General features: G+C 40.3%; 1 protein-coding gene across 10 annotated transcripts in view; it reads left to right on the forward strand.

Moving 5' to 3' along the window:
• The window catches only part of kiaa0586 (KIAA0586 ortholog), a 530,738-nt gene that overhangs the window by 10,609 nt on the left and 498,950 nt on the right, over positions 1 to 21,179 (forward strand). For 4 of the 10 annotated variants that reach the window (XR_006312780.2, XM_043697765.2, XM_087989896.1 and 1 more), the window contains exons 2-4: positions 3,981 to 4,051; positions 13,803 to 13,881; positions 18,753 to 18,819. Coding sequence is in view for 9 of the 10 variants with exons in the window: in XM_043697765.2 (XP_043553700.2) it covers positions 3,981 to 4,051; positions 13,803 to 13,881; positions 18,753 to 18,819 (217 nt within the window). In the remaining variant the exon portion in view is untranslated. The remainder of the gene's footprint in view (positions 1 to 3,980; positions 4,052 to 13,802; positions 13,882 to 18,752; positions 18,820 to 21,179) is intronic. The other 6 variants (XM_087989897.1, XM_043697760.2, XM_087989898.1 and 3 more) reach the window with 5 other exon arrangements.

Consider the following 21,179-nt stretch of genomic DNA (forward strand, 5'->3'; position numbering starts at 1 on the left):
CCAATGAGACACTGTGCCTCAGTGCTTCCTCTGGGCAAAGAAAAAGATGGCCTGCAAATGATGGCTTTGGATTGGGGCAAGGCAGATTTTATTAAAATAAAACAGGATCTGGCTACAGAACACTGGGAATAGCTCCAAAAGTCGTCAGCAGAGGCATTCATAAAGGAGCTGGGGAGAGTACAGGTCCATCATATTCCCATATAAAGGGAAATGTAGGAGCAATAAGTTCAAAGAACCCTCAACGTCTAGGACAATTCAGGACTGGATAAAGAAGAAGATGTAGCAATTCAGCTACAGCCCTACAGGAATAACAAAGTGCAGCAGGGTACTTAAAACAATTAGAAGAGCAAAAATGGGGGCATTAGAAAGGACTTGTGAACAGAATTGAGGAGGAACCGAGATATTTTATAAAAACGTTAATGGGAAGAAGCTAACTCGGGAAAGTGTAGGAACCAATATGGCACCCTGTTGTGTGAAGCTGATGTGTTGGTTGAATACCTCTCTTTGGTCTTCACTTTGGAAAAGGAGCACGTAGATAGGAAATTCAGGAAAAGGAACTGGGAGGAACTTGCACAGTTTGACATTGGAAATGGGACGGTGTTAGAGGCTCTGTCATGCCTAAAAACAGGTAAATCCCCTGGCCCAGAGGAATTGCATCCCAGGCTTCTGTGAGAGGTGTGGCAGGAAATTGCAGGGGCTCTGACACAAATTTTAAATTCCTCACTGGCCACAGGGAAACTTCCAGAAGATTGGACGATGGCTATTGTGGTTCCACCTTGTAAAGAGGTGGTAATGAACCAGGAAATTACAGACCAGTGAGTCTAATGTCAGTTAGCATTTTTTGACGAGGGAAGTTCAGTTGATGTAGTTTGTGGATTTTAGCAAAGGATGTGGATGAAAGAAGTTTAATTGATGTAGTTTATGTGGATTTTAGCAAAGCTTTTGATAAGGTCCCACATAGAAGACTGATTGAAAAGGTTAAAGCACATGGAATTGAGGGAAACTTGGCGAGATGGATCAGAACCTAGCTTAGTAATAGGACACGAAGGGTACTGGTAGAAGGCTTCATGACTTCCATGATGACCAAATCACTGATGTTTCTATTTTACTTTTTAATTATGAATAGTCACCAGTAAAACACCCATGCAGCCAAATAGATATTTATATCAAAGCATTTTATGGGCATTGCAAACTATCAAAAGGGAGAGCATGGGTCTGCTTTATTATCACGATGCCACTGTCCTACTCCCCTCTCCCTGTCGGTCTTTCATTTTCCTTTTATATCTGCAAGTGTTATCACATAGGGCTGAATGGCTTTCCCACCACCAAATCACCATGATTGTTAACCATAATCACCCATTAGCCAACTATAAAGTGTTTATAGTTGTTTTCTCAAAATCACCATTACTACATCTTTTATCAACTGCCAACAGTAAAACACAGGAGCAGCCATTAGATATTTACATGCAAAGTCTGTTATGGGCAATGCAGGTCAGTTTATAGATATTTTTAATCAATCTGTTCAGACATGCTGTTAAACACCTCTGCAGCAGGTGGAACTTGAATGGCTTTCTCACCACCAAATCACCATGACTTTTTTTTTCATTTTTAGTGATCAGTCACCAGATATTTAGAAGTTTACATGCAAACTGATCATGGGTAGTGCAAACCATCAAAACTGAGGGGGTGGGGAGATAGGGAGTGTATGGGAGAACAGGAAAGGACTTAATCAATCTGGTCTAGTGTATTTCTTGTTGGGTCCACTTAATTTATTTTTCATCAGTATGTTAAAACATGATTTGACACGTGTGGAGTTGGAACATGAATCCAGCTGTTCTGGCTTAGAGATGGGAACACTATCACCGTGCTTTAAGAACCCTCAGCTCTGCTTTATTTTATCTTGCATCAACCTGTTCAGACATGTTATGACGCATGTCTATGGTTTGGGACTTGAACTCGAACCTCCTGGGTCAGATGTAGAGACTTATCGCTTTGTCACAAAAGCCTTTAGGGTCTGCTAGATTTTATTTTACTCTTAATTATCCTGGTCAAGGATTTTCATGCCCACCTCTGGAGCAGGTGGAACATGAGCTGGGTCCTCTTGGTTCAGAGGTAGGGACACTACCAATGACAGTGAGTGACCATAAAATCAGAAAATATGAGAAACGTAGTTTGCAGGACTCCAGACTGTGTTGGGAAACCTAAATGGATTTCAAATTCATTGCCTGAACCACTTGGTCATGCCTATAAGACACTAATTGAGGAATCTTCATATACACCAGGAATTCTTGCAAATGTTTCTGCCTGGTTTTGAATCGGGGTCTCTTGCATGTGCAGTGATTATGATAACCACTTCACTCCAGAAACGAGACGCTAGGGTCTGCTTTATGTTTTTTTCTCAATATCCAGAAGTGCTATTACACACAACTGAGTGACTTTCCCACCAACAAAATAATTTTATTTGTTTTATTTCTCTTTCAACTACCACAGTAATCACTTGTGTAGCCAATCTATGGTCTGCTTTACAAAGGGCTCAGGTGAGGAGTTCAACTGGTCAGGTCATCGCCTCATCTGCCCAAGGGATCACCACCTCAACCAGCTCCATAAGGCGATTAATTTGTGATTTCCCATGGACCTTATAGGTGTTATGACAGAAACCATGTCTCCAGAGCACGAGCCTGGACATTAGATCACCCATCTGTTGACATCTATCACAATATCACTCTTCCCCACTCACCAGCAGCCTTACAAATCTTTTATTCAAAACAAAGCTACTAATATCATCACCAATAACAGTGAAAACTGTTTTGAATGAGTTTGCGAAAGTTATTTGGGATTACATTGCTATTCACATCATTGATTCCAGAAGTGAATTAAATGACAGTTAATGAACTTGTAAAATTCCATACTACCTTTGAAAAGTTTGAAATTCCTGCTTCCATCATTCAAGGAGAAATCATTCTTTTTTAAAACATGTTTGCGAGTCTTAAAATATGAAAGCAAAACTATTTATTGACACCAGCAACACCCAAGCAAAGTTCTTTCCTGAAATGAAATGTGGAAAACATTCTATATGTTTCTAATATTTTTATTTCTGTACCACAAGATAAATTAAAATATTTATTTCTGATCATCCGCGTATTACAAGAGCTTCATAATATACAGTTTTTCAAGTTTTGTTGTACTTGTGTTATTGCATTCAAACATGAGAGAAGAGACCTTTAGAAAGCAATTCTGGTCTTTTGCTAATTTCAGTTATTGAAAAATATGTTGTTGGAAAAGCGCAGCAGGTCAGGCAGCATCCAAGGAGCAGGAGAATCAACGTTTCGGGCATAAGCCCTTCTTCAGGAATGAGGAAGGTGTGCCAAGCAGGCTAAGATAAAAGGTAGGGAGGAGGGACTTGGGGGAGGGGCGTTGGGAATGCGATAGGTGGAAGGAGGTTAAGGTGAGGGCCACCCCCTCTCCGGCCTATCACCCTCATCTTAACCTTCTTCCACCTATCGCATTCCCAGCGCCCCTCCCCCAAGTCCCTCCTCCCTACCTTTTATCTTAGCCTGCTTGGCACACCTTCCTCATTCCTGAAGAAGGGCTTATGCCCGAAACGTTGATTCTCCTGCTCCTTGGATGCTGCCTGACCTGCTGTGCTTTTCCAGCAACACATTTTTCAGCTCTGATCTCCAGCATCTGCAGTCCTCACTTTCTCCTAATTTCAGTTATTTCCAATTTATGCAAATCAACATAACAAATTTGTTTATATTTTATTAATTGTAAGTACTATAGATTTCATGGTTTTGCTAGTTTTATTTAATTATGCATTGAAATTTCTAAAAGCATCTTAAAAGAAAGATGAATATTTTGAAAACCTTTTGCTGTTATTTGTATTTTATGAACATTGACTATTTTTGAATTAAGCTTTTATTATATGTGGCTCTTTTGCAAGAATTATGGTTTTAAATTTATTTATAATTATTTTACTTTAGCAGATGAGCATCAAACAAAATCAAGTGGTCAGCAAACTCAAAAAGAAAGCAACCATAAATTACCAAAATGGGTAAGAAATTATTTCATAATCGATGAATTGAGTCTAGCAGTGAGCAGATTGTCTTCTGTCTGACATTGGTCGTGTGTACTGCACTTTCTTTGTTGAAGAACCTGTCATATTTCAATACAGGTTGGGAGTTGAAAATGTTTGTTCCTCTGGTGACCAATGGTGTTATGTAAAATTTCCTTATGCTGTACCAAAGCAGTTGCTTGTGTCTGCAAGGGAGACACAAGCATAGGGAGTCTGCAAGACTTTGTGCTTTAAGAGAAACTTAAACAATTCAGTTTAAATAATATTTGTATTGGGGAATGCAAGGCAGGAGTGGGTTGTATGTGCAAGGTTTAAAACTACAATTCCAAAAAGTAATTTTTAAATATCTCAAGCTGGTCATCTAAATTTGTTGATACCAGTATAGCTTGGTTTGCTGGTTGAGAATTTATTAAGCAAAGAGGCAGTCTTTTCCCCAAGGTAGGGGAGTCCAAAACTAGAGGGCATAGGTTTAAGGTGAGAGGGGAAAGATTTAAAAGTGACCTAAGGGTTAGCTCTTTTACAAGGTGGGTGGTGTGTGAATGGAATGTGGCAGAGGAAGTGGTGGAGGCTAGTACAATTGCAACATTTAAAAGGCGTCTGGGTGGGTACACGAATAGAAAGGGTTTGGGGGGATCTGGGCCAATTTGTAGCAAATGGGGCTAGATTAATTTAAAATATCTGGTCGGTATGGACCAGTTGAACCAAAGGGCCTGTTTCCGTGCTGTATGTCTCTGTGACTCTATAACTGTGTAAAGGGTTAGTTCAAAACTGTTCAGAACCACTGAACTTAAAAACAAGCCAAAACAGTAAAGGAAAAGGTAAATGCATAAGTGAGCCAGAGTTGTTTGGCCTGCTCGTGATTTTGTATAGGTGCCCAAAGCAAATCCATTCCACTTACTTCTCTCTCTTTTGGAATTCAGGGGGAATTTTCAAGATAGAAGCTTGTAACGAGTGAAATGCCACAAGAATCGATGAGGCCACACCCATTCACAATATATATTAATGAATTGGATGATGGAAGTGCATGTACTGCCAATTTGTTGATAGAAGTTGGGAAGGCAAATGGTGAGGATGACATTGCTCAGAGGGATATAGGCAGGTTAAATAAATTGGCACAAACTTGGCTAGTGGAATACAATGTGGAAAAATGAGGTTATGCACTTTGACTGGAAGAAAAGAGGAGTTAAATGTCATTTGAATGGAGGAAGAACGTAGAAAGCTGCTGTATAGAGAGAATAGTGCATGAATCACATGGCAAATGGAATTCTGGTCTTTATTTCAAAGGAAATGGAATATAAATATAGGTGTCTTACTAAACTACATAGAAGATACAACACAGACCACACCTTGAATAGTCTGAGCACTTTTAGTTCCCTTATCTCAGGAAAGAAATACTGACATTCTGAGGCAATTCAGGAAAGGTTCATGAGGTTGATCCCGAGTATGGAAGAATTTTCTTATGAGGAGGCTGAGAGTAGGTTAGGTGTGCAGTCATAAGAGTTTATGGGAATGAAAGGTGACCTTATTGAAACATTATTGAAAATTCTTGGGAAACTTGACTCGGTGGATGTGGAGAGGGTTGTTTTCCCTTTATGGAAGTGTCTAGGATCAGAGGACATAATCTCAGAGCAAAGCATCTCCCATTTAAGATAGAGATGAAGAAGATTTATTTTTCTTTGAGGGTAGTGAGTCTGTAACAAAGTCATAGCAGCAATGGACTCAGAACAGAAACACTTACACCTTGTGCTTTGTGGCCATGACAGTTAGTTTTAGTCAGTGGATAACAGTATATGTAGTAAAGCAAAATCAGTGATTGCAGGTAAGATAATGGAGAAATGGAGAGGTACTGGACTGGGGAGCCTGGCTAAATCCCTAACTGGGGGAGCTGGGCCAATTTTACCAACAAGCAATTTTGAGGTAGGCGGTTAAGAAGTCAGTGATTTATAAAATTGAGAGGCATAGATAAGGTGAATAGCAAATATCCTTTCCTTGGAGTAGGGGAATTCAAAACTAGAGGTCACAGTTTTAAGGTGAGGAGGAAAGATTTACAAGTGATCTTGTGTAGTTACAACATTGAAAAGACATTTGGACAGCTACATGAAAAGGAAAGGTTTACAGTGAGTTGGGCCAAACATAGGCCAGTGGGACTGGACAAGTTTGGGAACTGAGAAGGACCGAAGGATCTGTTCCGTGTTGTATGACTCTGAGATGTGTGTGAAAATATGGAACAATGTAGCACCAAACACAACAATGGAAAGTCCTTTTTAGTAGTGAGTTTGTGAAATAAACATGCAGTGTTAGATGATATATTTCGCAAAATCTGAGTGGACCAACCAAGTTATACAATTATATCAGACATGCCCTGATATACACAGTCTGTGCAGAAATGGCCAGGAGCTAAACCCCATGTCACTGAGTTTTTGGTGGAATTCCGAAAGTCTCTTCTCTAATAAGTGATTAAGCCTGCTCTACCTTTTCTGAGCATGTGAATGTCCTGTATGCAGGAAGAAGGGCATTCATTAGGCTGAGATTTGAAAAGAATTTCAGTGAGCCTTTTGGAATTGCACAAAACCATTAGGAAGAGTTTTATCCAGGAGGCATGGTACAATAGAAGAGAGAAGGGCAGAAAGAATGAAAATGTAGAAACCGAAGTAGGCTGTTTACAGCAAGGTAATTAATTAGCTCTTATTATGCAACATGAAATCTGAAATAGCCCTGAAACCTCGTTGGCTCCTCAATGCATGCTCCAGAAACTCAGCTCTTGTACATCCTGCGAATTGAACTCCCACAGCATTTATGCTGATATTATTAGCTAGTCTATGTGTAATTTGAAGGTGTATGTTAGTGCTATATTACCCATATTACATGCATTTCTAATTTCCTGATTTACACAGTTTTCAACGTTATCAGATATTAAAGCAGAATTAGGCCATTCAGCCAGTCGTGTCTACTCTGCCATTTGATCATGGCTGATGTGTTTCTCAACTTCATTCTCCTGTTTTGATCCCCTTACCAATCAAGAACCTAACCTCTTCTGTCTTAAATACACTCAATAAATTGGCCTCCACAGCCCTCTGTGGCATTGAGTTCCACAGATTAATCACCCTCTGGCTGAAGAAATTGCTCCTCATCTGAATTCCAAAGGGTCATTCCTTCACTTTGAACCTGTGCCCTCGGATCCACATCTCTCCTACTCATGGAAACCTTTCGTCCATGTCCACTCTATCCATGCCTCTTAGCATGCTGGAAGTTTCAATCCGATCCAGCCTCATCCTTCTAAACTCGAGTAAGTACAAACCCAGAGTCCTCAGCCGTTCCTCATAAGACAAGTCTTCAACCCTGTAATCATTCTTGAGAGTCTACTCATGACCCTCTACAATGCCAGTACATCCTTCCATAGATACTTGGTCCAAAATTGCTAACCATATTCCAAATGTGATCTGACCAGAGCTTTATACAGACTCAGCAGTACATTTCTGTTCTTGTTTTCTTGCCCTATTGAAATGAATGCTAACATTCTGGGTAATCCAAGATGGAGGACGGGAAAAAGTTCTGGCTGAGGGAGCTGCTTTTTTTGAGGTATTTTAGGTGTTGGAGGTGATTTCCTCGAATTCCAGGAGCAGCAATTACTGCTTTATATGCTGTTGCGTTGTTTAGGAACTTTAGAAAAAAAAAGTCAAAACAACGCAGTTTAAAAGGGAGAAGAGCAGACAAAGGAAGCACATAGAGTCAAAGAGTCATAGAGATGTACAGCATGGAAACAGACCCTTCGGTCCAACCCGTCCATGCCAACCAGATATCCCAACCCAATCTAGTCCCACCTGCCAGCACCCGGCCCATATCCCTCCAAACCCTTCCTATTCATATACCCATCCAAATGCCTCTTAAATGTTGCAATTGTATCACCCTCCAGCACATCCTCTGGCAGCTCATTCCATACACGTACCACCCTCTGTGTGAAAACGTTGCCCCTTAGGTCTCTTTTATATCTTTCCTCTCTCACCCTAAATCTATGCCCTCTAGTTCGGGACTCCCCCACCCCAGGGAAAAGGCTTCGCCTATGTATCCTATCCATACCCCTCATAATTTTGTAAACCTCTATAAGGTCACCCCTCAGCCTCCGACGCTACAGGGAAAACAGCCCCAGCCTGTTCAGCCTCTCCCTGTAGCTCAGATCCTACAACCCTGGCAACATCCTTGTAAATCTTTTCTGAACCCTTTCAAGTTTCACAATATCTTTCTGATAGGAAGGAGACCAGAATTGGATGCAATATTCCAACAGTGGCCTGTCAACCACTGAGGTCAGGCTCACTGGTCTATAGTTCCCTGGCTTGTCTTTACCGCCCTTCTTAAACAGTGGCACCACGTTTGTCAACCTCCAGTCTTCCGACACCTCACCTGTGACTATTGATGATACAAATACCTCAGCAAGAGGCCCAGCAATCATTTCTCTAGCTTCCCACAGAGTTTTCGAGTACACCTGATCAGGTCCTGGGGATTTATCCACTTTTAACCGTTTCAAGACATCCAGCACTTCCTCCTCTGTAATCTGGACATTTTGCAAGATGTCACCATCTATTTCCCTATAGTCTGTATCTTCCATATCATTTTTCACAGTAAATACTGATGCAAACTATTCATTTAGTATCTCCCCCATTTTCTGTGGCTTCACACAAAGGCTGCCTTGCTGAACTTTGAGGGGCCCTATTCTCTCCCTAGTTACCCTTTTGTCTCTGGATTCTTGTTATCTCATTTCTGAAGGCTTCCCATTTTCCAGCCGTCCCTTTACCTGCGAACATCTGCCTCCAATCAGCTTTTGAAAGTTCTTGTCTAATAGCATCAAAATTGGCCTTTCTCCAATTTAGAACTTCAACTTTTAGATGTGGTCTATCCTTTTCCATCACTATTTTAAAACGAATAGAGTTATAGTCGCTGGCCCCAAAGTGCTCCCCCACTGACACCTCAGTCACCTGCTCTGCCTTATTTCCCAAGAGCAGGTCAAGTTTTGCACCTTCTCACCATGTGCAGTGCAGGAGAGAGAGAGAGAGAGAGAGAGAGAGAGAGAGAGAGAACCATCTTGGTTATCGCCTTTGCTGTTTGAATTCGTGTATCGTTGGACATCGGAGTGCATCTGGGAAAATTAACAAACAGTGAAATTCACAACTAATCTTGGAGTAACTGTTGGGCGAAGTTCACAGCACAGAATCAGATAAGTTAATTGTTGTTTTAAGTCTGTCCAAGAGAAAGGCTGTAGTAGTGAGTATAGTGGTTTCTTTCTTGATTATATGTTTTTTGGAGATAAGTCTCTTGATTAAACTTAAATTATAAGCCATAGCTATTTATTTAACCTGGGGCAGAGTTTGTAGTTGAATAAGACGGTGTTATTTTCTCGGTCTGTAGATTGTGAAGGTGCAAAAATGGCCTTTGCAGTGACATGGCAGCATCCAAGGAGCAGGAGAATCGACGTTTCGGGCATGAGCCTTTCTTCAGGAAAGAAGGGCTCCTGAAGATTTCCTGAAGAAGGGCTCATGCCCGAAACGTCGATTCTCCTGCTCCTTGGATGCTGCCTGACCTGCTGCGCTTTTTCAGCAACACATTTTCAGCTCTGATCTCCAGCATCTGCAGTCCTCACTTTCTCCTTTGCAGTGATATGTACTTCTTGTCAAATGTGGGAGTTTAAAGAGAGTTTAAGGGTTACTGTGGATTATATCTGCCATAAATGCTGTTGGATGCGAATCTTATCAGATTGAGTGGATCGGTTGGAGAGACAGATAGAAGCGATGAGGAATTTGCAACAGCAACAGTATGTGATGGATGGCAGTTATAGGAAGGGGGGAAAGTCTCAGATACAGTCACACAGATGAGTTAACTCCAGGAAGGGTGAGAGAGGTCGGCACCTAGGGCAGAAGTCTTTTGTAAATATACCAATGTCAAACAGTATGCTGTTTTGGAAAATGTAGGGGGTGATGGATTCTCAGGGGATCGTAGCACGAACAGCCAAGTTTCTGGTATTGAGACTGGCTCTAATGCAACGAGGGGTACGTCAGCTTCCAAGAGATCAATTGTGTTAGGGGATTCTGTAGTCCGAGGTACAGACAGACGTTTCTGTGGCCAGCAGAGAGAAAGCAGAATGGTGTGTTGTTTCCCTGGTGCCAGGATCAAGGATGTCTCAGAGAGTGTGTAGAATGTTCTCACAGGGGAGAGGGGCCAGCAGGAGGTCATTGTCCACATTGGAACCAACGACATTGGAAGGGAAAAGGTTGAGATTCTGAAGGGAGATTACATAGGGTTGGGCAGAAATTTAAAAAGGAGGTCCTCAAGGGTAGTAATATCTGGATTACTCCCAGTGCTATGAGCTCGTGAGGGCAGGAATAGAAGGATAGAGCAGATGAATGCATGGCTGAGGAGCTGATGTATGGGAGAAGGATTCACATTTTTGGATCATTGGAATCTCTTCTGGGGTAGAAGTGAGCTGTACAAGAAGGACGGATTGCACCTAAATTGGAAGGGGACTAATATATTGGCAGGGAAATTTGTGAGAACTGCTTGGGAGGATTTAAACTAGTAAGGTGGGGGGGTGGGACTCAGGGAAATAGTGAGGAAAGAGATCGATCTGAGATGGGTACAACTGAGAACAGAAGTGAGTCAAACAGTCAGGGCAGGGAGGGACAAGGTAGGACTAATACATTAAACTGCATTTATTTCAATGCAAGGGGCCTAACAGGGAAGGCAGATGAACTCAGGGCATGGTTAGGAACGTGGGATTGGGATATCATAGCAATTACGGAAACATGGCTCAGGGATGGGCAGGACTGGCAGCTTAATGTTCCAGGATACAAATGCTACAGGAAGGATAAAAAGGAAGGCAAGAGAGGAGGAGGGGTGGCATTTTTGATAAGGGATAGCATTACAGCTTTGCTGAGGGAGGATATTCCCGGAAATACATCCAGGGAAGTTATTTGGGTGGAACTAAGAATTAAGAAAAGGATGGTCACCTTATTGGGATTGTATTATAGACCCCCCCCCCTAACAGTCAGCGGGAAATTGAGAAACAAACTTGTAAGGGGATCTCAGCTTTCTGTAAGAATAATAGGGGAGTTATGGTAGGGGATTTTAACTTTCCAAACATCGACTGGGACTGCCATAATGTTAAAGGTTTAGATGGAGAGGAATTTCTTAAGTGTGTACAAGACAATTTTCTGATTCAGTATGTGGATGTACCTACTAGAGAAGGTGCAAAACCTGACCTACTCTTGGGAAATAAGGCAGGGCAGGTGACAGAGGTGTCAATGGGGGAGCACTTTGGTGCCAGCGACCATAATTCTATTAGTTTTAAAATAGTGATGGAAAAGGATAGACCAGATCTAAAAGTTGAAGTTCTAAATTGGAAATAGGCCAATTTTGAGGGTATGAGGCAAGAACTTTCGAAAGCTGATTGGAGGCAGATGTTCGCAGGTGAAGGGATGGCTGGAAAATGGGAAGCCTTCAGAAATGAGATAACAAGAATCCAGAGTAAGTATGTTCCTGTCAGGGTGAAAGGGAAGGCTGGTAGGTATAGGGAATGCTGGAAGACTAAAGAAATTGAGGGTTTGGTTAAGAAAAAGAAGGAAACATACGTCAGGTATAGACAGGATAGATCAAGTGAATCCTTAGAAGAGTATAAAGAAAGTAGGAGTATACTTAAGAGGGAAATCAGGAGGGCAAAACGGGGACATGAGATAGCTTTGGCAAATAGAATTAAGGAGAATCCAAAGGGTTTATTTACAAATACATTCAGGACAATAGTATTCCATTTGCCATTTTCCAGTCCTCTGGGATTCCTGAAAATCACCATCAGTGCCTCACATCTATTTCCGTCAGAACTCTGGGGATAGTCCATCTAGTCTGGATAATTTAACCACCTTTTTATCTTGCAGCTTCCCCAGCACCTTCTCCTTTGTGATGGTCAGTACTCCCACCTCTACCCCCTGACTGGCTCAGTGGTTAGCACTGCTGCCTCACAGCACCAGCATCCCAGGTTCAATTCCAGCCTTGGGAGACTGTGTGGAGTTTGCACATTCTCCCTGTGATTGCGTGGGTTTCCTCCGGGTGCTCTGGTTTCTTCCCATAGTCCAAAGATGTGCAGGTCAGGTGAATTGGCCGTACTAAATTGTCCATAGTGTTAGGTGCATTAGTGAGAGGGAAATGAGTCTGAGTGGGTTACTCTTTGGTGTTGACTTGTTGGGCCAAAGGGCCTGTTTCCACGCTGTAAGGAATCTAATCTAATCTAAACTCTGGTATGCTGCTGGTGTCTTGCACTGTGAAAACTGATGCAAAGTATTTATTCCGTTCTTCTGCTATTTCTTAGCTTCTTATTACTACTACTCGTTTTCCAGTGATCCAATGTCCATTCTTGCCTTCTTAAATTTGTGACATATAAAAAAAATCTTGCAGTCTTTGTTTATATTATTGGCTGGTTTACTCTCATATTTCATCTGCTCTGAAAATAACCTGTATTGATGAAGTTAGTGGCTGTCACCAATGACTTTACGGTTTACCTGTGATGTCACTGTTTTGTGCTAAGCCACTGATCCTGGGTTTCAATTTACCCTGTTAAGTAAACCATACAAATTATGAATTGTCTCCTTAAATATTTGCCAGTATTTGCTTACTGTCTTACCTGCTAATCTATCTACCCCATCCACTTCAGCTAACTCTGTCCTAATTTCATTGTAATTCCCTTTGTTTAAGTTAAATATACTTGTTTTGGACCCAAGTTTCTTGCTCTTGAACTGAATTTTAAGTTCTTGCCACTTCCTGGGGGATCTTTGACTCTGAGTTTATTTATTAAACCTGCTTCATTATCTATTACCAGATCCAGATTAGCCTGTTCCCTGGTTGACTCCATGAAACATTGCTCTCAAAGTATCCCTCATGCGCTGTCTGAGTTTGTTGTCAGAACTACCTTTTCTAACTTGATTGACCAAACAACATGAAAGTTAAATTCACCCATAATTATAACTCCCTTTTTACACGCTCCTATTATTTGTTGATTTATAATTTTTTCTGTGGTTATCTTTTAGGTGCCTAAACACTAATTCTACCAGTATTTTCTTTACTATTATTTACTTCCATACAAGTGGACTGTTTATCACCTGAGCTTGGGCCATCTCTCATGACTGTCCTCATTTGATCCCTTATTAATAGTGCTACTCCACTGCCTTTGCCTTCCCTCCACTCTTTCTGAAAGTTAAATTCACAGTTCTGATCTCTTGTAACTATGTCTTTGTAATGGCTACAAGATAATTTACTTCAATTTGTGTCATCAGTTCACACCAAATTTTCCCTCAAAAACTCTGGAGCTGGATTTGTAGTCTGCTGTTTATCTTCTTCCCGATCTCTTGAAAGTTGATTGGAGGATCCATTTTCCTTTCTAAGTCATTGCGTCAATATATACTACATCTTCTGATTGTTGTCTGTCCTTGTTGACCGCTGTGCACCTGCTCTGACACAAAGATTTACCAATACAAAAAAAAACTAGGCTTCCTAATTAAAGAGAGAAAGACTTGGATTTTTACAGCAAACTCAAAATGCTCAGAATGACTTAAGTGCTTTTAGTCACTTGAAACTCACTGAAGAAAATTTCTCAAGAAATGAGAAAGCAAGTCGGCCATTTGTTTTGAAAATCTTTTCTTGATTCCAATTTTGTAGATTTAAAAATTTACTGATTGATTTTGCATTTTATAAAAAGCAGCGTTCAAATTCGAATCATGAACAACTAACTGAAGGATGCCTTCTGATGGAGCCAGGAGATGGCAGCACACACGAAGGTATGACCATGCACAGACATTTTCGATTTGGTTTTTCGTATGTTCTGAGAGTATAAATATGTGAAATAGATTCAAGGTTTACAGTTACTCAGTTTAAAATGTGTGTTCTCTTTCAGTTAATAGAGCAAAATAGGCACGCAAGGAGTTTAGTTATGATTGATATAAATATTGCTTTATGCAAATCCCACCAGAAATGCAATTTTAAGAGCAGATGATAAACTTAGTTTCTGTTATAATCGATGAATTTTGTGCTTTACATATGATAGTGGCTACAGCGCAACGTTTGTTTAATTTTGAAACTAGAAGTATAGGGACAAGAGTAAATCATTCAGCCCCTTGAACCTTTTTTCTCATTCAGTTATATAGTGACTCATTTATATCTTTATTTTGTTTATTCATCATGTAGCTTTAACCTTTAATATGTTGCCTCGCTAAAAATCATCAGTCTCATTTGTAACTTTCAGTTGATCAAGAACCAGCAGTCATTTTGGGGACAGTACATATGTCAATTAACCTGTTAATGAAGAAGTGGGCTCAATTTTACCAGTCTTTTGAGAAAGGGTTGAGGGCAGGTTTGACGATTGATGGGCCTGTAAGATAATGAGGAAAGTGGGAGATGGAGTGCTTGATATCTTCCCACTGCCTTGCCATCCAGCTAATGGTATGTAAGGTTTGGATGCCTTTCCTGCCCAGAGGCCAATTAAAGCCTGAAGGCATTAGTATATTTTAAGCAGAAATGTGCCTTCCACTGAGAGGTGAGCCCACTATTCTGGGCACTTTTTGGCCCAAAGAAGTGTCCTACAGAGATTGTGGGTGCCACATTAGCTGTGGCTTCACTTGCCCTCACCAACTCCTCTCTTTCCATTAGACTGTTGCCTGGCCTGCCTGATTGGCCCTGATAACCCCAAATCACTTGTAACTGCTCCTTCCAGAGTGTCTGTTTTACCTGCTGCAGGTTTAACCCAGTTGGCAGAGTGCTGACGACTCTGCTGACTCTAATTAATAGCTGGATGCTAACTCTCAAGGTTATACTCCCTTATATTGGATTCTCTCAGAGTCCACTTGCCACTAAACAACACTTTCCTCTACCACAGTGAAAGTATTGTTTTCCCTTTACATAAGTATTTTTTATGAATTATCCTGATATGTGCAAGACAAAAAAACTTGGAAATATGAAAAAGATTGTTTTGTGCTCTCTCTCTATTTTTCAACATCCTTTAATCTTTTTAAGCAGTACTTCATTAACCAGATCTGGTGGGTTGGTGGGGAATGCCATTTTTTCAGACTATGCAATCTGTCCCCTAATTTTGCCCTTTCACCCAAGCAATGTTCTGTCAATCTGCTCTACATTTCCTCAAAACTAATATGTTTTCCTGTAGTATGGTGCCCAGAACTGTATGTAGTACTCCAAATGCAGCCTAACAAAAGCTTTATATCACTATAACACACCTTTTTTTGGTTTGAGTTTCCTTATCAAAAAGACCAGAATTTCACCCAAGTGTTTGTTTGTACCCGTGCTTTGTTTTTAGTAATTTCTGTAAACGCACCTTAAGTGGTCTCTTCTTCCAGTTCTTAGCTTCACATTGTTTGGAAAATATGTTGGTATGTCTGACCTGTATACAAAGACATTATCTCACATCAGCCAAATTGAATTTCATTTGCCACAATGGTACCTATTCATATAGTTATTTAGTAGTGTAGAACTTGAGCCTTGCTGAAAAAAGACGCCTTCTGCCAAAGCTTTTTGTCTTGTACTCACCAGGATAGATGAGAAGAAGATGAATATAAATGGAAAATGACATTTATAATGTGGGAGAGGGAAGTGTTAATTGGTTGGCAAATGAACTCTGGTGGAGATGTTGCCATAGAGAATTCACCAGTTCATGACAACTGACAATTAACTGCTGAGCTTTGTGTAAAATTTTAAACCCTGCAGGTTGAGTCTAGTCAAAGTATTAGCTTGGAAAGTGATCCAGCTGTCTCACATTTTGTTGAGTTAAAGCAAGTGTTGAGTGTGCACATGTTCTTTGTCTCTCAAAATGTGTGGTCACCTCAAATTTCCCTTACTTCTGTGCAGCGCAGATCCCTCTCCCTGACCAGTTCCCTTTGCTTTGATGTCAGCTTCAGCCCTCAGACTCATAGCCATCAGCATGACCCCTCCGGCCTGGACATTGCCTATCCAATACATACTGGCCTGAATCCATGGTTCTGGAACTGACTCCATCCTGCCAAGCCATCCATCTCCCCAGCTCTCAAACCCCACCCTACCCAAATATGTCCAGATCAGAAATCTAAATCAAAATTGTTGTTTTCTAATTTCATCTGAACAAGATTACTATTTTCTAATTCCAGTCGGTAGGATGCAAGAGTTGTTCTTAACTATGAAAGAAACAAATTATAATATGCAGTTGGTGTCATGCATTTCCAACTTTGTAATTGAGAGTCCTACTTTAGATTACCTCTGTAGTACGTATTGGGTTGAGGCAACATAGCTGACAAGGGAAGTCAGGGATAGCATAGAAGCAAAAGAGAAGCAAAAAATGTGCTGAATGACAGTGGGAAACAGGAGGATTAGGAAGCTTTCAAAGACCAATAGAGGACAATGAAAAAAGAAATAAGGAGGGAGAAAATTAAATATGCGGGTAAGCTAGCCAATCATATAAAGGAAGACTGTAAGAGTTTCTTTGGATATATAAAGAGCTAAAGATAGGCAAAAGTGGACATTGAGCCACTGGAAAATGATGTTGGAGAGATAGTAGACAGGAACAAGGAAATGGCAGAGGAACTGAACAATTACTTTGCGTTTGTCTTCACCGTGGAAGACAAGCGTAATATCCTAAAAATTCAAGAGAGTGAGGGGCCAGAGCTGAGTATGGTGGTCATCATAAGGAGAAGGTGCAAGAAAAACTGAATGGCCTGAAGGTGGATAAATCACCTGGACCAGATGGACTACACCTCAGAGTTCTAACGGAGATAGCTGAAGAGATAGTGGAGGCATTAGTGGTGATCTTTCAGGAATCAATAGAATCAGGTAGAGTCCCAGAGGACTGGAAAATTGCAAACGTGACACCCCTGTTTAAAAAGGGAGTAAATCAAAAGATGGAGAATTACAGACCTTGGTCGTGGGTAAGATCCTGGAATCCATTGTGAAGGGTGAGATTTCTGAATACTTGGAAGTGTATGGTAGAATAGGACAAAGTCAGCCTAGTTTCATCAAAGGGAGGTGATGCCTGATAAATCTGCTAGAATTCTTTGAAGAAGTAACAAACAGGTTAGACCAAGGAGAATAAATGGATATTATCTACCTGGATTTCAAGAAAGCCTTTGTCAAGGTGCCACACAGGAGGCAACTGTGTAAGATAAGGGCTTATGGTATCAGAGGCAAAGTACTAGCCTGGATAGAAGCTTGGCTGTCTGGCAGGAAGCAGAGAGTGAGGATAAAAGGGTCCTCCTCAGCTTTGCAACCAGTGACAAATGGTGTTCTGCAAAGCTCAGTGTTGGGACCACAACCTTTCACTTTCTGTACTAACGATCTGGATAAAAGAACTGAGGGCATTCTTGCTAAGTGTGCAGATGATACAAAGATAGGTAGAAGCACAGGAGGCGGGGTGGGGAGGGAGCTGCAGAAGGAATTTGGACAGGTGAGGAGAGTGGACAAAGAAGTGACAGATGGAGTACGTGATGGGAAAGTGTGAAGTTATGCACTTTGGTAGGAAGAATAGAGGCATGGGCTATTTCTGAATGGGGAGAAAATTCAGAAGTCTGAAGTGCAAAGAGACTTGGGAGTTCTAGTGCAGGATTATCTCAAGATAAACTTGTAGGTTGAAAGGCAAATATAATGTTGACATTTATTTTGAGAGGACTTGAATATGCAAGCAGGGATATACTTCTGAGGCTCCATCAGGTTCTGGTCAGACCACATTTGGAGTATTGTGTGCTATTTTGTGCTCCATATCTCAGGAAGAATATATTGGGCCTTGGACTGCGTTCAGAGGATGTTCATGAAAATGGTCCCAGGAATGAAAAGCTTAATGTGAGGAAAATTTGAGGACTCTGGGTCTATACTCGATGGAGTTTAGCAGGATGAGGAGAGATCTGATTGAAACATACAGAATACTGAATGGCCTGGAAGGAGTGGATGTTGGGAAAATGTTTCCATTGGTAGAACAGACTGGGACCTGAGGGCACAACCTTAGAGCAAAGTGAAGACCTTTTAGAATGGAGATGAGGAGAAACCTCTTCAGCCAGAGAATGATGAATCTATGGGAATTCATTGCCACAGAAGGCTGTGGAGGCAAGGCCGTTGAGTGTATTTAAGACTGAGATAGGTTCATGATTGTCAAGGGGATCAAGGGTTACGGGAAGGAGGTGGGAGAATGGAGATGAGAAACTGATCAGTTTCCAAGAGTGTGGTACTAGAAAAGCACAGCTGGTCAGTTTCTCCTGCTCCTCGGATGCTGCCTGGTCTGCTGTGCTTTGCCAGCACGACATGCTTCGATTTTTATCTCCAGAATCTGCCATCCTCAATTTCTCCTGAGAAACATATCAGCCATGATTGAACGGTGGAGCAGACTCAATGGGCTGAATGGCCTAACTTCTGCTCCTATGTGTTATGGTCTTATGGGATGGTAGGATTGGGTCTATTTAACTTATGGAGGTTTAATAAAATCCTGGAAAGGTAAGTATTCTCCACACCTTACAAGTATACAGATAAATAGAGGGAGGACCACTTCCTTTTCTCAAACCTCCAAGTTAGCTGACACAAGCATGGTAGAAAGATGTTCTGTATAAAGGCATCTGTGGTTGTCTTGGATTAATTATGCTATGTGACTTGCAATGGTAAAATTGTAATCTGAATTCTCATTATGTAGGAAATGATGTTTTGATTTCCCATTATACCAAAGGACAGAAAGAAGCAAAGAAAGCTATTGTCAAGAGGTACGTTGTTTGGCAGCTATTTTAATATCTTGTACTATTTCTGAGTGGAACAAACAAAAATCAATACATAATCTCATCTTCATTCAAACCCATACTCAGAAATGTACCTTTGGTTTGAGAAAAAAAACATGAGATAACTTTTGTGTTAAATTATTTTCCTTTGCTTTGGAAGTGCTGGCTCACTGTACATAACCACATTGTTACAACACGGAGACAACCAAATCAAATTAACTTCGCCCTTCCTGTATTTACAACACAGTAAAATTTAATACTCAATGAGCCTCAAAATTCCCCTAATAGTTCTTAACCAGACTTCTTGAATAACAAATCAGACACCAAGTTTATGGCTTAAACAAAAGAGTTAACAGTTTGTTAATAATACAATAGCATTTACAGAGCAAAATTAAGCAAGGTAATTGAATAAAATTAACGAAGAACTGTGAATGCTTGAAATCTGAAACAAAATAAGAAATTGCTGAAGAAACTCAGGTCTGGCAGCATCTGTGGAGTGAAAGCAGAGTTGATGTTTCAGGTCCAGTGACCCTTCATCAGAAGGTAATCTAATTAATATTTGTGATTTAAACCCAATCTTCTTTGATTCTAATCCCCACTCAGACAGACAGAGAGATGCGTTTAAGCGATAAACTAGGGAAAAGTAAATGAGATGTTGTAAATGGGATCGTATCTTGTTTGGTTTGCTTGATTCTGGTTATTGCAAATAGCTTCCAATAGGCTCTGAGGAATATTCACATTTATAATTGAGATTCTGTTCTCTTTACTTTCTAATCATCTTCCCTTATTGATTATTGTACCTGCAATGATTCATGAACAAGAACATTCAGAACCTTTCACCATTTAAAACCCATTCCGCCTTTCTTTTTTTCTACCAAAGAGAATAATTTGGTTCTTGGTTACATTAAATTCCACCTGTCCATTGCCTGGCTTGTCCAGGTCCCCTTGAAAGCCTCCTTGCATTTTTCTCTTTACTTTGTACTCCCACCTGATTCTGTCATCACTAATCTTGGAACCATTGCAAATTGTTCCCACATCCATATCATTGATGTGGATTGAGGAGCTGTGAGCCTTGCACTGATCCTTGTAGTATTCCATTCGGAGAATGACTTGTTTCTTGCTACTCTCTGCTTTCTGTCTGTTAACCAGTTCTCAATCTGTACTAATACATTGTCCCCAAATCTAATGTTCTAATTTTGTTTACTGACCACTACATGAGGCCTTTTTTATTATAAGGCTTTTGAAAGTCCATGTACACTACATCAGGTCCTTGATACATGCTTCTAATAATATCCTGAAAAGACACCAACAGGCTTGTCAAACATAAATTGATTTATGAAAATGAAATTTGATTCTGCCCAACACTACTATTATGTTATAAGCATCTAATGACTGCATCATTTATGGTGGATTCTGATGTCTTCCCCACTAACGACATCAATCGAACAGTTTTGTCGTTCTTCTTTCTCCCTCTTCCCCACCCCTTCTAAAATAGCAGGGTTACTTTTGCCATTTTGCAGTCTGCAGGAACCCTCCCAGAATCTATGGAATTTTGCAAGATAACCACTTGTGCATATGCTATTTTTCTACTCGCATTCTTTAGTACTCTGAGACGTAGCTCATCTGGTACATAAAATTTATCACTTTTCAATTGTTTTAAATTTTCAAGTTCTTTGCTAATACTAATTTCTTTCAGTTCTTCAGTTTCACTTCAATGCCTAATATTTCTGGGAGATTTTATATATCTTATTCCATGAACATAGATGAAAACTAATTGTTTAGTTTCTATGTTCTCCATTATAAATGCTCTTGTCTCCATATATAAAAAAACTACATATTTCCGAGCAATATTTCTCTTTCGCAAGAAGCTCTTGCAGTTCTTCAATCTAATGTTTTTTGTTCGCTTGCAGTCATATTCTCTTTTCCCTTTCTTCATTCATTCTCTTGATTATTCTTTGCTGGGTTTTAAACTGTTCCCATTCCTCAGCCTTACTATTTTTTCTAGCATCCCTCTAAATTATTTCCTTTGACCTAATCTAATATTCAACTTTTTTTTAAACCAGAGATTATTTCTATTCATTTCTGTCTGGGTATTTGTTTTGGAGGCATTAATATTTCTTGTAAGTCATTTACTCCTCCTTTAAATGCCAGCTATTGTCTATCTACTCTGAAATCACTTACTGGATTTTCCCAATCCATTATTGTCAATATGCATCTCATATCTTATTAATTTCCTTTTGTTCAAATTTAGGACCCTATTTACAGAATGAAAAATATCACATTTAAACTTGCTGTGAAATTCTATTATATTATAATCATTATTTTCCAATGACGACTTTACAACAAAT

This window comes from Chiloscyllium plagiosum, unplaced genomic scaffold (assembly GCF_037043375.1).
Source record: "Chiloscyllium plagiosum isolate Xiang-an unplaced genomic scaffold, Cpla_swu_hap1 HiC_scaffold_8, whole genome shotgun sequence".
In the NCBI taxonomy this organism is placed as follows: domain Eukaryota; kingdom Metazoa; phylum Chordata; class Chondrichthyes; order Orectolobiformes; family Hemiscylliidae; genus Chiloscyllium; species Chiloscyllium plagiosum.